This window comes from Trachemys scripta, chromosome 10, assembly GCF_013100865.1.
Source record: "Trachemys scripta elegans isolate TJP31775 chromosome 10, CAS_Tse_1.0, whole genome shotgun sequence".
In the NCBI taxonomy this organism is placed as follows: domain Eukaryota; kingdom Metazoa; phylum Chordata; order Testudines; family Emydidae; genus Trachemys; species Trachemys scripta.
This window is the reverse complement of record NC_048307.1, coordinates 68,231,925-68,251,116: the sequence shown is the minus strand read 5'-3', so window position 1 is coordinate 68,251,116 and position 19,192 is coordinate 68,231,925. Positions and strand designations below refer to the sequence as shown.

Below are 19,192 nucleotides of genomic sequence, written 5' to 3'. Positions count from 1 at the left end.
ACCTTGTATGTCCTAATTCTTTAAACCTTGTATGTCCTGCACCATGCAAGTAGTTAACTTGCCTCTGAACCACAATTGTCTTAGAAGCTTAAAAAGGGAGTAGAGTTAACTTAAAAACCAGGCATTTTCAACCACATGCAACAATTTCCATAAGACCATCCATAAGATGTTTCCATGATTTGAAAATGTTGCCAGTGTCACATATATTGCAACATGAGGATACCCTATAAAATGAGATGCATATCTTGATGGTTATTCCTGATAGAATAAATTGAATTGCTCTTAAAAAAGGGGGGGGGGAGAAAAAAAGCATATCTCAAATTCTTTCCTAGCTATACTCTAATGTGTGGTATCCCTCATGGAATTTCAATAGACTAATCTAGCACAGACTTTATAATAAGTAGCTTTGGATAACTGCAAACAAGTATATAGTGAAAAGGTCAGACTCTGCAATAGGTTGTGTTAATATATAAGCAGAAAACATAGTCAAGGATAAATCAACATAGGATCAATTTGCAACCTACTTTTTTCTGATGAAACATGTGCCTTAGCTTGTCCCCTCACAAGCCTGCATGTTGAACCATCTCCTGCACAGATTCCACAGTTGTCTTCCTTGGCATTACTCCCAAGTTGTCGATCACAGCCTACTGCCTGCCAACATCAACACCACAGTCAGAAGGAGGGCAAAGCTATAGTAGACATGCTCAGGTTTCTGGAATTTTATTTATTATGTTATCCTTTTGATTTTATGAGCTGGCCTCATTCTTTCAAAGCATACCTTGCTTTTCAAATTTAAGCTACATGGGGTCTTAAAAGCAATTTCTATGATTTTAATGATGAGTTACAACAATTAAATACATTAAGATATCCAAGCATAGAAATACAGGAGTCACTTTCCCACTATTTTCCCAAATGTATAAAGCTGGGTGTTATTCGCTACAACATACAGGGGTCAACTTTTACTTTGTTATTTAGAATTTGTCTTTCATCACCTGCTAAATTCAGTCTGAGCGAAGAAAAGCATGTAAACAACCAAAGCTAAATATTAAAGTAGCACATTGGTTTTAGAGCCATAGTTAAGAAACTCCTGGCAGTTTTCATAATCTAATATCTTTGTTTTTCAAAATTTAACTGATATGGGCCCACATCACCAGATAAGTTTTTTTTCCCAGTTAGTTCACTTCAGCTATTTTGGATTTAGAAAACCCTAAAGGTTTCAATTCTGTTTTGAGTTTATTTTGTGTGCCCCGTCTCCAAACTAAACTTCTTAATGCTGATGCAAATTCTACCTATGGAAAAAGAATCTTCAGAAAAGCGAAGTGTTAAGCAAGCTCTTTGAAAAAAATGTTAAATGAAAACCCTCCAAACTATAAAGCACACAGATGTTATATCTGTCCATTTTTATTTGAATCAGTTTCTTCATAAGAAATATGGGGCTCAGGAGGGAAAACAGTTTAAGAGCAGTACACAGAATTTATTAAAAATGTCTATTTGTTGAAAGGGAGAGCAATATTTTGTCCCACATATTTTTAACCTGAGATTTTATACCACGATATGTGCAGGTGACGTCAAATATTAAGTAACATGTTAAGTACTGTCTTGCAGCCCTAAGACTGCCTTGTATGACAAGCTGCTCTAAGCAAGTACCCCCCAAAGGTGCAGCTAATCTATTATGGAGAGAAATTCTTTACAAACCCAGAAGTGACAAGCAGTGAAAAATGCCGTGGAAACTCGCAACTTACAGCCGAGTTAAAACTGTGAAATTGGCCCATACGTTCCCTTTGCCATATAAAAATGCATGGAAGGGGCAAGGTTAGCTGCCAAGAAATGACACATGCTTTCCTTGGAGAATTAGGGATGGAGTCAGCACACAAAAGGCAGAGTCCTACAATTTCTCTGTAAGCCAGAGATCCATGGACATAGAAGGCCCAAATCATGCAGACAGGTGCTGGAACTAGAGGTGCTGCCGCACCTCCTGGCTTGATGTGGTTTCCATCAAATACATGATTTACACTTTGGTTCAATGGCTCCCAGCACCCCCACAATCCAAATTGTTCCAGCACCACTGCAGGCAGATCCATAACCAGACATGAAGAGGTGGAGCTGCTCCATGTCTATGATTTTGCTCCCCCCGTGCTACATGATAGCGAGGCAAATAGAGCACATTCTGCTTGGTAGTTCAGAACTGGGTAATGTGTCACAACTTGCTGAGTGGCACGAATCTAAAGGATGCAACCAAGGAACCCTCTTGGGCTAGCCAGCTTCTACCTCCCCCCTTCCCCCAAAAGGGCCATCTGGGGGAACTGTAGCCTCATGGCTGGATCCTGAGTGTTGAGGGGATGCAGTGGTTACCTCACCACAAATTTGGACCCTTAGACTTTTGCTTTGAAGGAGACCACAAATATTTTATTAGATAGCTGGGTAACAGATGATATTTGAGATTCTGATTACTCAGCTGTGGTTTATTGCTTAAACCAAGCAGGCCTGTTTGGCATTGCTATATAATTAATGAGTAGCAGAATCAGCATTAACTTGCTTTTGAAGATCAAAAAACAAGTGAAAGATAAGATACAAGAAATAAGGGAGAAGGAGCGATAAGGAAAAGGGAAAGGAAGCATTGTGAAAAAAGAGACAGGATGAGATTGTAGGGAGATGCAAGCTTCTCAGGACAATACCCATTAATTCAGCATTTTACTGTTAAAGAAACAATCAGTGTTTCAGCTTTGTTATTCCTGTCTCCAGGAGACTTATCAGCCTGCTCTGAATCTGAAATCATCCACAGCTGAAAGGAAGCAGCTCCAGAACTGGAACAAAATGATAGGAAGGCCAGAAGTTACTGGACTAGTTTCTCTCCTCAAAGTGGCTTGAAGTCCTCCTGAGACAAAGGACAGTCCCCCTGAAGTCAGTGGCAGAATTCCACCAATTCCAAGGGATCAGGATTTGCCCCATTGGCTTCAATGGAAGGTGCATACAATTAGATGAGTTCTGAATTAAGGTGAATAGCAAAACTAGGGTTCAGTATGAAGGGCTCAATACTGTTCCTACTTAGGTCAGTGGGAGATTTACTATTAGTTTCAGAAAGAGCTGAACAGGTGGCAGAAAAACAAACAAAAACAAAGCAAACTCTCAATTGATCTACAACTACAGAGTGTGTATGACCTCTAAGCAGTATGGAGCATGACACACTGCAATTTTGGGCACATTTTGGGGGGCAACTCTTCAACTGATCAAGGCATTTTCCTTGACATTCTATGGAATATATGCTCCTCTAGGTACATATGAAGTTGACTAGCAGAAGAGGGTTATGAATATGCAAAGCAAAGAAAGCAGACTTCCAAATGCCTGCCCCTTAGGCTCTGATCTTTGATTTCCTCATTAACTGTTTTAAGAAACAAATCTTGTCAATTCTCAACCCAAGGGTCAGATGGTTTCTGAATTGGTTTTCTCTAATCTAGACACTATTTTATATACTGTGATATCAAGACAGAAAGAAAAACTTAGTTTAGGTTTACCAGGAAGGTGCTTACTTAAAAGGAAGTGGCTTTAGTACCATGGTAAGAATTGCTGCAGAATAATACATTTACAAGAGGAAACTCTTCTTTTTCTGCAAGTATGAAGGGCTTTGGTGTGTGCTAACCTGAGAGGTTTAAACCGAGTATTAATTTTAAAAAGAAATAAGTGCCAATCTTGAGCAATTATGCACAGGTCTGTGAGAGGGTGCAGAACAATTTAGATAATGTTGCCCATAAACAGCTTAACACATGAACAGTTGTAGAAGACGACAAATGCTGCCAACATTATACTTCAGGACTGGGTTAAGGATTTAAAAGTCAGGTATAAGAATATAAAAGCCAGGACCTCAGATCTTAAACCATTAATCTACCACCTGAGGTAAAAGACCAGATGTAAAATTTTACAGAGCCTAGGATGCTTTTATAAATTCCACTAAGTGCCCATCTGCATCTTTAGGTGCCTAAATATGTTTGAAAATCTGGCCCTTAGTCCCTTTGGAAATTTTACCTCAGGTCCATTAGCTCAGAGGTAGAATCAGACTCAGAACCCTCAATACTTGGTCCAGCCACTAGAGGGGGACAAAGAGCCCCAGTGTGTTAACATGTTACATTTGCATATACTTTATAAGGCAGAGAAGGGGTATGTTCTTGAGAAGGAGGATGATCCAGTGGTCAGGGCACAGGGCTGCAACTTAGGTTCACTTCCCTGCTCCACCACAGACTTCCTGTATGACCTTGGGCAAATCATATAGTCTTTTGGGGTATATCTATACTGCTATATCGAGTCTCAGAGCCTGGGCTAGTGGACTTGGCCTTATGGGCCCTGGGCTGCGGGGCTAAAAATTGCAGTGTTTGGGCTTTTGCTTGAACCCAACCTCTGAGACATATCAGAGTCCGGGCTCCACCATGGTCCTGAATTTCTACACTGTAGTTTTATAGCTCCGCAGCCTGAGCCTTGTGAGCCTAAGTCAACTGACCCAGGCCAGCCATGGGTCTTTATCACAGGTAGACTTACCCTTTGGGCCTCAGTTCCTCATCTGTAAAATGGGATAACAACACTTCCCTACCTCACCGGTATGTTGTGGGAATAAATACACTAAAGGTTGTGAGGCTCTCAGGTACTACAGTGATGGGGGCCATCAGGGCTTGATCAACCATTTGTGGGCCCAGTGCCAAACACATTTGTGGGCCACCATGGCGAGGCAAGGGCCGGGGGCAAGAGCACAGCGGGACAAAGGGGCGGGAGCAGTCCCCAGAGCGAGGCAGAGGTTAGGGGGGAAAGCACAGTGGGACGAGGATGGGGGTCAGTTCCTGGAGCAAGGCAGGGGCCAGGGAAAAGCACAATGGGAGGGCAGGGGGAGAGGATTCCCCCCCCTGCCCTGGGACAGCACGGAGCCAGTACCTACCTCTCTCCGCTGGAACTGGATCCTTGAGAGCCAGTCCTCTCTCGAGCTGAGCTGCAGCTCCTCCAGGTAGCAGCAGCTGCTCTTCCCCCCCCCCCCCCCCCCCCCCCCCCCCCCCCGGCAGGGAGGCTGATTGCAGTTACTCCTGTAACCGGACTTTTAGTGTCCGGTCAGCAGTGCTACTCACAAGATTACAGTTAAGCATACGTGTACATGTTTTGCTGGATCAAGGCCTTAATGAACATGGCATACACAATAGGTCAATGTTTTCCAACGTGGATGCCTGAAGTTAGCCTCTTAGATCTGTATTTTGATACCTATATAGAGCTGGCCTGACTTTCAGAGTTGCTGAGCATGAACTAATCCCACTGAAGCCAATAGAAGCTGCAGGTTGCTTGGCATCTTTGAAAGTCAGGCCACTTCTACTTGAGTGACAAAATATGCATTTTGGAGCCTAACTTTAGACACTCGGGTTTGAAAATTCTGGCCAAGGGTTTTATTGAAAAATAGTCAAAAGTCCCTAATTTGGGATAAACATTTAAAACAGTTAGTGTTATATTTTGTTTCAGGAGAGAAATTCAGGTTGGAATCCAGCAATATGCAATAATGAATTACCTTCCTCAGCTTGACACTCCATGTCAGCCAGCCAGAAAGGTCTGAAGATTTTAATGATTAAGGCATTTGTTAGGGTTAATCTACCCCATATTGTTGGCTATTTACAGAGCAAAGGGATCAACTATAAATGTTATAGGCAGACTGGGAGAACATCTGCAGGCTTTCGGGGCATATTCAGAAATAATTATATTAGGTGATTTTAACATAGATTGCATAAATGAAACAAGTGACAATATAAGCTGTGTAATTTAAGAATAGGGACCATATTAAGTTATAAAAGAACCAACATGACATAATTATAAAAAGTGATAAAAATACTATAATGACTGGGTTGTAAGTAAATTCCCCCAAACAGATAAACTGAACTGGTATGTTTTCAGAGAGAATCAGTGGCCAATATAATGTAATGTAACATAACTGGAAATTTAAAATAAAGAGGGCTTTGAGAAATGAGTGTATAGTGTATCTAATAAAGTTTTTACAATAACTGCATTGATTGGGCACCTGCGAATTTGGATAGACTGCAATGATTTTCAAAAAATGTTTCAACCAGAAAATATTTTAGGGCTGGATCTGAATAAATCATTTTGTTACTGTGCTCTCTTAAATAGAAAGGTACTCAAAAAATATGCAGAGGACCCGATTGTCTGTTGGTATAAATCGGCAGAGTAGCACACGCTTATGCTAACAGTGAATAGAGCCCAAATCTTCAACTGCTTTTCCAAAATTTAATATAAGCTGAATATTGTTATGTTCTATTGTTATTAGATAAGATACAACTCAAACATACAACATTTTCTGTGGAAATACTGGAAATATTTCAACTGAGTTCAGGAAGCACAGGAGCAGCATTAGGCCAGGGTATAAAATACAATAATACAAATGTAGGAGAAAGATGAAATTGGTATATTAGAGCTGATTATGTAACTTCATAAATATTTCACAGCTGTGAATCCAGAAATCACTCAGATATTTCAAGAGCTGTTCCTATGGTTCTTATTCCTCCTAGTTTCGTTTCAACTGAGGAAGTAGATTTAAATGAAAAACACCAACATAGGATATTTAATTCAGATTTGTGAAGGTTAACGTACAATCTGTCAAATTCAAGAATTTTCATTTTTTAAACAGATGCTTAGATTTAATTATAATGAGAAAATGGACAGGACTGGAAAGCAATAGCATTATTAATTAAGGCCCCAATCCTGCAAGGAGAATCATGCTGGTGGACCTCATCCCCATGCCAAACCCCCTTTTAGTCAACAGGACTCCATGCAAGCACTTGGGTTTGCTCATGCAGAGCTCAATGCAGGATCAGGTCACAAGCTTCAAATCTTTGGGCATTTGAAAGGTTGTCAGAGCTGCATTTCTTAGGGCTGCTTAATCTTACTTTTCCCCTCCAGCTTCCCACTCACCCACCCACAGACACAACCAGTTTTCTTGAAAATATGAATTATGCTCTTTTTTTGGTGTGGAATATTAATGCTTCTTGGGCACTCGAGAGTCATGGATACATACATTCCATGAACCATTGGAGTTAAAATGCACTAATTCCATTCTGAGTTTGTTTTATGACTGTGTTGTCTTAGACTAAGCTCCTTGGCACAGGGACAACTTGACTTTTCAGAACACTTCAGGACTGAAGACGTTATATACAATAAATAATAATTACTGCCTTGAACTTTCTTTGATGTTCTATAGTGCTCTAATTTAATGGATCTGCCTGTCAATTATTCATGTCCTGTTTCATTAAAAAATTGACACTCTAATTCATTGTGCTTTTCAATAGTCTATATTCCAGTGGGCCAGAGGCAGTGAATGTCTGTGGGAATTGCTCTTTCTTAGCATGATGATTTTTTAAATAGAACAGAAATAGAAAACCAATTCAGTCTTATCTTACAATGACACAATTATCAGCCTACTCACTAGTGATGTATGGCAAGCCAAACAATGCATTCTGAAATCAAATTTCAATCTGCTCCCTGTACATTAGCACCTTTGAGTTTCCATTGCAAAGCTAATTTTGAAAGCTGCATAAATGTTTGCACCCATGCAAAATGCTGGCAAGGAAATGAGAAATAGAAACATGAAAATGTAAGTGAAAATGCAGTGAAAATCTCCCAAAGCAAAACAAAAACAAAAAATTAAGTTAGGGAAAAGTCTTGGCTTCCTCTCCACTGGCACATAAGGGTTGAAATACAAAAGAAACACCACATTTCTGCTGAGCAAGAAGACAGTCCACAGACAGGCTGGGTAGGGGGTAGTCCAGTGGTGCGCAAACTGGGGGCACATCCTTCCCCACCCAGGGTGTGTGTGCAAGACATTCTCCTGGGGGTGTGTGAAGAACCTGGGATCTTGTGGGTCCCACAGGATTCGCGGCCATAATAGCGGGAGTGGGATAAAAACGGAGTGGGTATTGTGGGGCAGGATTAAAAAAAATAGTCCTCCTGCTCCGCAAACAACATGAACGCCCAGGCCAGCAGCCGCCACTCTCCGGCCACCCAGCTCTGAAGGCAGTGCCGCTGCCAGCAGGAGCGCAGAAGTAAGGGATTACGTCCGTTAACAAGTAAGGGGGGTGGGGAGGGCGTGACAAATTCCATGAACAGTAAGTGAGGGCGTGATTGGAAGTCTGCACACCCCTGGGGTAATATATGATTCTCCTTCAAATGAGCTCTTTAGAAGTATTGTACATAGGAACATGGCAGAAGACATTTTGATTCAGGGCATAAACCAACCTCTAGCTATCAGGGGGTAGGAATAAATTTTCTCTGATGGCAGGTATCCCATAACTGTCTATTGTAGGGTTTGTTTGCTTTTTTTTTTAACCTTCCTCTGAAATACTATACCTACCACTAGCCACTCTTGGTGAAAGAATGCTGTATTAGCTGCAGGGCTGCCCGGGGTGGGGGGCAAGTGGGGCAATTTGCCCCAGGCTGGCCCTTGAGGGGCCCCCACGAGAATATAGTATTCTAGAATATTGCAACTTTTTTTATGGAAGGGGTGCCCCAAAATTGCTTTGCCCCCAGGCCCCCTGAATCCTCTGGGCGGCCCTGATTAGCTGGACCACTTGTCTGATCCAGGATGGCAAGTTCCATGTTCCTATATTCTGGGTGGACAGAATGTGAAAGGGAGGCAGTCAATGGATTTGCCCACACTAATGATCCATCAAGCCACAAAACCCCACAGGAGGTGGTGATCACAAAGAGCAGTAGCTGCTGCTTTAATCCTTCAGCTATCTCCAGGTTGCCTCACAACAGTTTCCCCACCCAAAGTATTTTTAACTGGGCTTTGAATGGGGGAAACCAAGATATGACATTTAATTTTCTATCTTCAGCTTTACAATAGTAGGAATTAAAACCGAGCTCAGAAAAATAGCCACATATTGCAAAAGGCAACAAGCACTGTGTGAGATAAACATTTCCTCAGCAGTCTCTGGCAGAAATCTGTCCTTCAAGCATTGAATAGGCTGAAAAGGGACATAACATTTTGTTTTCTTTTTTAACTACAAACGTTAAAAGAAAGAGTGTGGCAAATCCCTAAGTGCTTACTCAGGCAAATTTCCTTTTAAATCGATTGGAGTTTGCCTGCTTATGCCTGATTAAAATCCTCAGGACTTTCAGAGAAAAAGGACGTAATTTTTATTTTTATTTTTTGTAAACCACAAAATTGAAAAGTAAAGCTATATTGGAATTTATGCTCACATATGTTCACACACTGCACAGCTCTTATTCCATGAATGACAGTTACCTACTGTACTTTCTCCCGCCTTATTTGTCTGACAACAAAACCACATGACAGGCAGACGTTAAGGATTTTGGCATCTATATAACAGATAGTGAATTTTAAATATGGTCATGGGAATTCCTTTTTATGACCACACAAGCATGATTATAAAATCCATCATGGGGAATTTATACTGCATCTTACTCTAACATTTCCCATGTATCTTTGCCCTGTTGTAAATTGCAGAGTCTATCATGTAAAGCGTCTCTCTTCACTCACAATGTAACCCATGCTCAACCTTCTGAATTATGGTGGAATCAGCAGATAGCTTATTTCTAAAACGGTTGAAAGAAAAGTCAAGTAGAGCATGAAGAAAAGGCTCACAAAGCTCCTTCTCCACACTGAAGATCAGCAACTCAGTCCCATGCAAAAGATGGACAGATAACAGGACCTGCATACATTAAGGAAAATATCTAATCATTTACTGCCATCACTACTAGCAGATCACCTCCACCAGTGTTATCCCTAGCTTGGATGGCTCATTAGCTGCCAGAGACATTTTAAAATTTTGGTTTTGGCTTCACTGGACTCATAGACTCATAGACTTTAAGGTCAGAAGGGACCATTATGATCATCTAGTCTGACCCCCCGCATGATGCAGGCCACAAAAGCTGACCCAACCCCTTTCCCTTGACTCTGCTGTTGAAGTCCCCAAATTCTGTGATTTAAAGACTTCAAGTCGCAGAGAATCCTCCAGCTAGCGACCCCTGCCCCATGCTGCGGAGGAAGGCGAAAAACCTCCAGGGCCTCTGCCAATCTACCCTGGAGGAAAATTCCTTCCTAACCCCAAATATGGCGATCAGTAGAACCCCGAGCATGTAGGCAAGATTCTCCAGCCAGACCCTCATTGGCCATTGATACTATTGACAAGCGATGGCACGCTGTTGATAAACTCACGTTATCCCGTTAAACCATTCCCTCCATAAACTTATCTAGCTTAATCTTAAAGCCAGACAGGTCCTTCGCCCCCACCGTTTCCCTCGGAAGGCTGTTCCAATATTTCACCCCTCTGACGGCTAGAAACCTTTGTCTAATTTCAAGCCTAAACTTCCCCACGGCCAGTTTATATCTGTTCGTTCTCGTGTCCACATTAGTACTGAGCTGAAATAATTCCTCTCCCTCCCTGGTATTTATCCCTCTGATATATTTAAAGAGAACAATCATATCCCCCCTCAGCCTTCTTTTGGTTAGGCTAAACAAACCGAGCTCCTCGAGGCTCCTTTCATACGACAGGTTTTCCATTCCTCTGATCATCCTAGTGGCCCTTCTCTGTACCCATTCCAGTTTGAGTTCATCCTTTTTAAACATGGGAGACCAGAACTGCACACAGTACTCTAAATGTGGTCTCACCAGTGCCTTGTACAACAGAAGCAGCACCTCCTTATCCCTACTAGATATACCTTGCCTAATGCATCCCAAGACTGCATTGGCTTTTTTCACTGCCACGTCACATTACTGGAGATGTAACTCAGTTAGAGACACAAGGTTAATACACGGTTTTCAGAAATCAGTACCCTTCAGTCATGCCATACTGCTTTGGGCATGAATACATGACACAGCATTAACAAGGCTGCAGCTACCAATGGGCTGTCTATTCTAGGGCTCCCACCTGTGGAACTAGACTGATATTAGTGACAGTGGGAAATGTTAAGAAAATTTCCCCGGAGTGAATGTGGCCTGACATGTATGTATGGGGCAAGGAAGTTGGGGGTTGAGAGGTAAAGAAGGGAGGGAAAGAAAAAAATAGGTTTGAGGCTTGGGGAATAGGAGCATAACATAAACCAAATTAATGGTTTACCATCAAGAGACATAATCAGATGCCCAAATCCCTCTGTCCTCAATACCAGGGAAAGGAATGTTAATCAATGAAGAAAACAGAAGAAAAAGAAATACAATACCAAATATTCACTGCATACTAAGGGGGTCCTCAAAAGACTTCCCACATATTTTGCAACATTTTATATATGAAAGCAAGAAGCTAAAGAATGTGTTCCAGAACAGTAAATCCACTTCCATCAAATAAAACAGAGTGTTTCAAAACTATTTAATTTTTATGAAAGAACATATTAAAGCACTGGGGCAGCTCTGAGATTACAGGACCACCCACTATTGGAGCAAGTACCCCTTCCCACACACCACTGTTTCCAGTTCAAAAATATACAGGATAGTCCAATAGGATCTCATTGAACTCAGTGAGAGTGGGTTTTGGCCTGATGTGGTTAATCTATCAGAATGCTGTCAAATAAATAAAATGAATGAATTAAATATACAGAATCAAATTACTCTGTCACCTGCTTTTCTGATTGGGTGCATACACTTTTACTTTATATTAAGGCAAATTTGGCTTAGAGAGATTTGAAGGTGATTAAGATCCCAATTCAGCAATATACTTAAGCACATACCTTAACTTTAAGCATCTGAGTTGTGCCACTGAAGGAAATGTCATTACCCACATGCTTAAGTACCTCGCTGAATTGGGACCTACAACCACATCTGTGCAAAGCTAACAACCCCCACCCCCACAACAAAATAAAACACAGCAATCTGAGTACTAGCAGTCGCTTAGCTAAGAAAAGAGTGTGGATAAGACAAATTAGAGATCAGAGGGAATCCCCTACATATTTGACAGCTTTATAGAAAGAAGGGCTAAAGCGGTAGGAAGTAAAAGCCCCTGCAGGCAATACTCCAGCATTATTAATGGAGATATCCCATCTCCTAGAACTGGAAGGGACCTTGAAAGGTCATCGAGTCCAGCCCCCTGCCTTCACTAGCAGGACCAAGTACTGATTTTTGCCCCAGATCCCTAAGTGGGCCCCTCAAGGATTGAACTCACAACCCTGGGTTTAGCAGGCCAATGCTCAAACCACTGAGCTATCCCTCCCCTTAGCAACAGTAGTTTGAAAAACAAGGTATCTGGCAAAAAGTTACAATTTCGAGCAAAAGTAGAAAGTTACTAGGCACAAAATATAAATAAAGGCTTCTGAAAGACCTTTATAAATGCCTTATTAACACTTTAAAGTGCCTTCACCGTAAGCTCCTTCTGATGCTTGGTGAACGGTGCCTTATGTGAATCATTAACTATACACACCCCAGGGAGTTCACATTGCAGGCACTTTTGGATGTTAATAAAGTATTTACACACACACACACGGTAATGTATTATTTTATTGTTGTGTGTATAAAAATTCAGGCTGAGAATACAAAGAAACTGCCTGAATTTAGAGATCCGAGTTCCATTCAAAAGATAATATACTTTAATCAAAAGATGCTATTTCCTCACAGACCCAGTTATGTCTACTCCGGAGCTGGAGATCTAGCTTCCAGTTCCGGTAAGCCTACATACACTAACTTTGACTGCTTCAGCGCACTAAAAATAGCAGTGCAGCCCCTGCAGGATGGGTGGTGGGAAAGATTAGCTGCACCAACTACAATTCCATCCAAGACCCTAGTTTCTTATTTGGATGGCCAATCCATCCTCCACTTGCCCTGCTGCAGCGACACTATGCTAGCTTGATCAAAGCTGTCATGTGTACATGTATCCAAGCGGGAATTACACCTCCAGCTCCAGTGAGACAGACCCACCATGAGAAGTGGTTATATTCTGAGACAATGCCAAGCAGCACCACAGAGAACATTCTTAATTGAACATGCCGCAAACCTTTACACACTATGAAAAGAAAGAAATGAGAGGAAGGATGGTTTTGTCATTACAGCATTGGGGTGGGATTCAACAGATTTGGGTTGAATTCTTAACTCTGCCATAGACTTCCTGTGGCAATACGCAAGTGCCTCAGATCCCAGTCATTAAAATGAAGTTAATAAATCTTCAGCCAGCTTTTGCCTTTCTTGTCTATTTAGATTGTAAATTCTTCAGGGCAGAGACTTTGTCTTACTACGTGGATGTATAGTACTTAGAACAACAGGGGCCCTGATCACAGTTAACACTTCTATTTGTGATTAAAATAAATAATAACAAAGATAAGGAATACATGGATATTTCCACGCATATTAGTGGCAACATTTTCCAACCAGATTTACATAAACTTATATCTGAAACATATTTTAACTGAGGTCTGTTATGGACCAATCCATTTAACTGATTCTCTTTGGGATTCTTTATACCAAAACATGTGGTTAGCTCCTGACCCACATTTGCTAATGGAGCTCACGAAGAGAATATGATTTTGGCATAAAAGCTATCTTAGCACAAAGCACCATGAAATCAATTCTTCCCATCAGTAACTTGCTTTAAGTTGAACTGCTAAGAGGATGGGAAAGAGAACTTGTGCCCTTTTTTGCTTCTTTCTGCAGCATAAAGACCTGAAAGGTTTTATTTCCTGCTGTTTTTCTTAATGAGAATTCAGCTTCTCTATAGCCTACAAGTGTCTAGGAGGACTGGAGAACCAGTAGCATCACAAAAGCCAAGAGCAACTTTATTTATTTTTGTTAGCAATTAAGAACTAAAAACAATTAATATTTTGGAAAAAGGACATTTTGGGGGAAACCTCAACACTATTTCCCCTTCAATTACAGTGTGAGAATAATAATATATACAAACTCAGATTCCAATCAAGTGTTCCAGCAAACCCAGTAAAGAACAGACTGGAGATACTTGATATTTTAAGGTTAAAAAAAAAACTATTAAAAACAAATTAAATCAAAAATATTTTCTGTGCTTCTTTAGACATCATAAGAAAGCAAAATAGGAAACAAGCCCCTTTCCAAAATATTTCTTGAAAGTTACATCTGAAATTGAACAATCCCTTAGTGAAAATAGTTACACATTAAACAAACAAACCCAAAGGGAAAGTACACAAAATGCCTCAGACTAGCACTCTGAAGAAATAACATTCAGAATGAAGGAAGTCAGGTTCAGATCAGATGACTAATTCAATCTGATTTTAAGAATTAAACATAGAAAACAGGCAGGACAGACTTTTAACAGCTTATGACTACCATATTTAAGAGATCAAACCAAGAAATATTTACACCTGGGTCAGAGTGTGTTTTATTATTAATTATTATTATTATTATGTGGCAAGTGTGAAAGGTACCTACTTGGAACATCACAAAGTATATGACATACCAGTGCAGAACTAATCATGGCAGAAGTTGATGGCACTCCACATGACAGCTAAATTTATACCATATGCTACAAAATATAGCACAGTAACGATCTTTCTTTTAGACCACAGACTGGCTGACACTTGATGGAAAGTTCAGCTGAGAGTTTATATCAGTTTTGACCGGTCTGTGACAAAACTGCCCGGGTTATTCATTAGGACTCCAGTCTTTCAGCAGATGCACATACATGCTTCCAAAAGCATTGTTTCAGGTTAGGAAGATTATCAGTTCCAGGTGGTGAAATGAATAAGGAGTCAATTCTGTGTTTGGCAGACAAAATACGGCTACATGAGTTAAAAAAACAAAACAAAACAAAACAAAAACACACACACACACACACAAACACCAAACTGGAGGGTTGGCTCTGATACAGGGTTTGTCACTGTTTAAATGATGCCCACATGTTTCTGACATGCAGATTATTTTAAAACCTCCCTGCCCACAGATCTCCTGCACCCAGATAGACACAGCAGGAACACATTATAGGGAGAAGTAAGGTAGGAGTTGTGCTGCTGTGCTCATGTACAGGGACCAGCTAAATATCAGAAGTTAAGTGTGAAAATCTTCTTGACAGCAGACCTTTGACTCATTCCTGTTTAACATAAGAGCTCCAGATATTTTCTTTGGTAGCAGGAGCTACCAAAGGCAGTGGCAAACAAGATTGAATGGTTTGGCTGAGGTGAGCCTCCAGCAGCCCCCAAAATAACTTAATGGTTTTCTCAAGAAGCTTTTCCTTGCTGCATTCTCCTCAGATTTTACTCTCCCAGAAGTACCAAACCTCTCTTATCCAGAGAGCAGTTTTGTGGTTCACATTTTTGTTTGATAAGGGGCTTTATTTAGTTTGAATCCATCTGTTAAGTGAAGTACATATAGTGAATGAGAAATCAAGCTGGACAACACTGATTTAATGCTACAGTAAATAAGTACTATACTAAGGAGAGTATACTAGGATCTGGGTTGAATGAGAGAATTAGTGAACCAGATCAACCCTACTAAGAATATGAAAACAGATGGAAGTGAAATCATGCTTATGTTAACAAGGCTGAGATCTTATAAAACTTGCCAACATTTTAAGACACTAAATGAGCAAAAACAGGAATAGTTGGAGAAGAGAATCAGGCAGGCCAATCTCCTCATATTAGTTTTTTGTTGCTCCCAGGCACAAAAGCAAAGATCTCCACATCAGCAGTGTGACATGTTTATTTAGATGAGTTAACTGTAAAAACACTTGCCAAGGTATTTGCAGTCTATGCCAAGTATATGTCAGGACTCAACAGATTGATCTTATAGCAACAACTGTGGAGAATCACAACTTGTGCTGTCTCTCTCCTTAACAGCTGTTGACTACGCAACCACATTTTGCAGGAAAGATTATATATCAATTTGTTTATTTTTCCTGCTTAAGTAGAGGTATTGAGAAACATTTGTGTCAGCTTCTGAGGAAGTCTCCAAATATTACTTTTTACTAGAGTGACCTCCCTTTTGCCTCATACCAAAAAAATATTCCACTCCCAACTTTTACAGCAATTGGTATTATTACATAATAAATGTAATGTACTGTCATTCAATATGATGCAAGATTTAAGAAGTCATGATATCAATTAGTCACACTTCTTTAATAAGAGAGTTCAAGTACTAATGAAACAAGAACTACAAGTTAATAAATCCTTTAAACCAGGGGTTCTCAACCTTTTTCTTTCTGAGCCCCCCCCCCCCATGCTATAAAAACTCCAAGGCCCACCTGTGTCACAACAACTGTTTTTCTGCATGTAAAAGCCAGAGCACATATTAGTGGGTAGCAAGCAGGGCAATTGCTCAGGGTCCCATGCCACAGGGGAACCCACAAAGCTAAGTTTCTTAGGCTTTGGCTTCAGCCCTGGATGGCGGGGTTTGGGGCCCCAGGCTTCAGCTCCATGTTGTGGGGCTTCGGCTAATGCTGGCCCTGCTTGGCAGACCCCCTGAAATCTGCTTGCGGGCCCCCATGGTTGAGAACCACTGCTTTAAACTATTAATTCAATACCTCACACAAGTATAATACATTTTAATAATAGAATCATAGAAGATCAGGGTTGGAAGGGACCTCAGGAGGTCATCTAGTCCAACCCCCTGCTCAAAGCAGGACCAATTCCCAACTAAATTGATTTTTTTAATTTTTATTCTCTCTATGGAGCAAAGGCCCATACTGGATTGTGCCATCACAGAAGGATTTCAGCAGCAAGAGCAGGCTAAAGAAGGAATCTTATGTTTGTGCACAAATACGGATCAGAGAAAAAAAGTGTCTCACAGTTTATTGAGGTTGGATGAAATTATGAAGCACTGGACCCAAACACACAAGTCATAGCACAGGGCACACTAATGTTCTAAGCACCTATTTTTCCCCCAACAGATGCTGTAGAATCTTCGCCTGTAAGTTAGTAGAAACAACAATGAAAAGAGGCATGATGAAGAAGAGTTCTTGGGTCATTCCATTATCTTTAACTATGTAACAGGGCTCCCCCTGCCTGTCTCAGGAATTAAGCTAACACTACTATTTGGTGACAGGTTTCAGAGTGGTAGCCATGTTAGTCTGTATCAAAAAAACAACGAGGAGTCCTTGTGGCATCTTAGAGACTAGCAAATGTATTTGGGCATTAGCTTTCGTGGACTAGAACCCACTTCATCAGATGCATTGAGTGGAAAATACAGTAGCAGGTATAAATACACAGCACATGTATACCTGCTACTGTATTTTCCACTCCATGCATCTGATGAAGTGGGTTCTAGCCCACGAAAGCTTATGCCCAAATAAATGTGTTAGTCTCTAAGGTACCACAAGGACTCCTCATTGTTGTTACTACTATTTGGGCTACTCTAATAACTGAATACATATAGCTCAAAGTACTTGGTATCAGCCATACAGAGCATAGGAGCGCCTCATGATACTCGAAAGAGACACTGAGGGAAGCCCTTATAAATATACATTTAAATTGTTCTCCACAAGTTCAAATACTGGCAGACTGGGTTCAAACTTCTCAGATATACAAACTCTATGCAGCATACTTGGCGGGAGGGTAGGACTTTATAGTAGACAATGGAAGTCCCATAGCATTCTTTGTAAGAGCCCCCAAATCCTGCTGTGCTGCTTGCAATGTGTTATAGCCCACCTGCCTGCCACTCTGCACCCCAATAGCAGTGTCTGTGTTTAAATGATACTCTGGGCATATCAGTGATACTCTGTGAAGCACTTTGTCATCCTCCCAGCTGAAAGTTGTTCTAAATACTGGAGATACCACTAAAAAAAAAAAAAGTCAGTATTTGCCAACTGCTCCCACAATTCCTATGGTCATCTTCTATTTTAAAGATAAGGGGAAATGGGGCAGTATCAGAGACCACTGTGTGGTTCTGTTGGCAAATGCTGACTCTTTAATGGGATCACTGTATAAAATTGTTTTTCTATTTCAAAGGCAGTAGATGCATTAGGTGTTGGTGTGACTGGTATTGGGAGTACGGAATACATAAAAGTCACATAAAACCAACAGTAAGGTCCAGATCACATACTAGGGTTGCTGTAATCCATGCACCAGTCTTTTGCCAAATGTGTCAAATTTTCCCCTATAACAGAACTACTTCACTCATCAGGCCATGTCATGCATTTCTGAGTCACACACGTTTTAGACATTTAATAGAGCAATAGCCACTTGCAGAGAGAAGGAGTTTAATTGCAATACCATATCCAGGCTATATAAATGTGTACTGTACATTAAACCACAGGCACAATATTCCTTTGCTAATGGGAAACTGGTAAGGCTGGCAGCCTCAAATATGACCATTCTTTTCTTCTTCTGTACTTGCTTGCATGGATGATATAATTCCAATAATAAGTATATATATATATGCCTAGTAAAATTATCCTAAAAATCTATTAGCCTAGGCACAGCACATACTGACTATCCCTTCTACAATGATTCTCAACACCTGGCATGATTGCTTCTTGGAACAGCTAGTTCTACAGTACACAATAAGAGACGTTATTCTCAACATTGTCCTAAGTATCATAGGGGAGTAGGTTCAAGAAGTAATTCTGGTTGAGCCACTAAGAAGTTTTGCCCACAGTGGCCCAAATAATGCCTCATATCCATGCATGCAGGGCACCCTTTGTATGTTTATTTCACCCCTTCCATGCACAAGTGAAGCTCACTTGCCTGTGTAGCACCATCCCCCACACACTTCCAGAAACCTCTCAGCCTGGGTAGTTTCCAAGTAAGGAGAAGGCGTGTATACTGGGCAGGCTAGAGGGAGCAGTGGGTGGAACATGAATGGAGCTAGGAACGTTGCACACCTGAATGAGTATCAGCTGGCTAAAACAAAACCTGAGAGGAGACGAGATTAAGGTAAGAGGGAAGTTTTTTAAAGGACTGTACAGACCTCCCCTTTGATCATGCATATTTGTCCCTGGATTGTCAAGGTAGCACACAGTACTGGGGGTCTGCTGGATGTCTTGCTATTCCAGAGCACCCACATAATAACAGTAGCCAGAAATGCTGTGTACATCTTTGGGTTCCAGGCCTAGCCATGGAGATCCAAGCATTCATCACCACCAGGCTCCAGTACTGCAATGGGCTAAACCTGGGTATGAAAGTAAAAGCCACAAGAAAGTTTCATTTGGCTCTACAAGCAGTGGACCACCTGCCAGCTAATACAGACCAACAGCAAAAATTCACTCTGATACAGTGGGTGCTACACTCATTCCCAAACCAATACTAGATTCACTCCAATGTT

The 19,192-nt window shown here is 41.0% G+C and overlaps 1 protein-coding gene across 5 annotated transcripts in view; it reads right to left on the bottom strand.

The window, feature by feature from the left end:
• The window catches only part of ADAMTSL3 (ADAMTS like 3), a 260,167-nt gene that overhangs the window by 104,690 nt on the left and 136,285 nt on the right, over positions 1-19,192 (bottom strand). For all 5 annotated transcript variants that reach the window (XM_034783742.1, XM_034783741.1, XM_034783744.1 and 2 more), the window contains exon 7: positions 525-651. In XM_034783742.1, the coding sequence (XP_034639633.1) occupies positions 525-651 (127 nt within the window). The remainder of the gene's footprint in view (positions 1-524; positions 652-19,192) is intronic.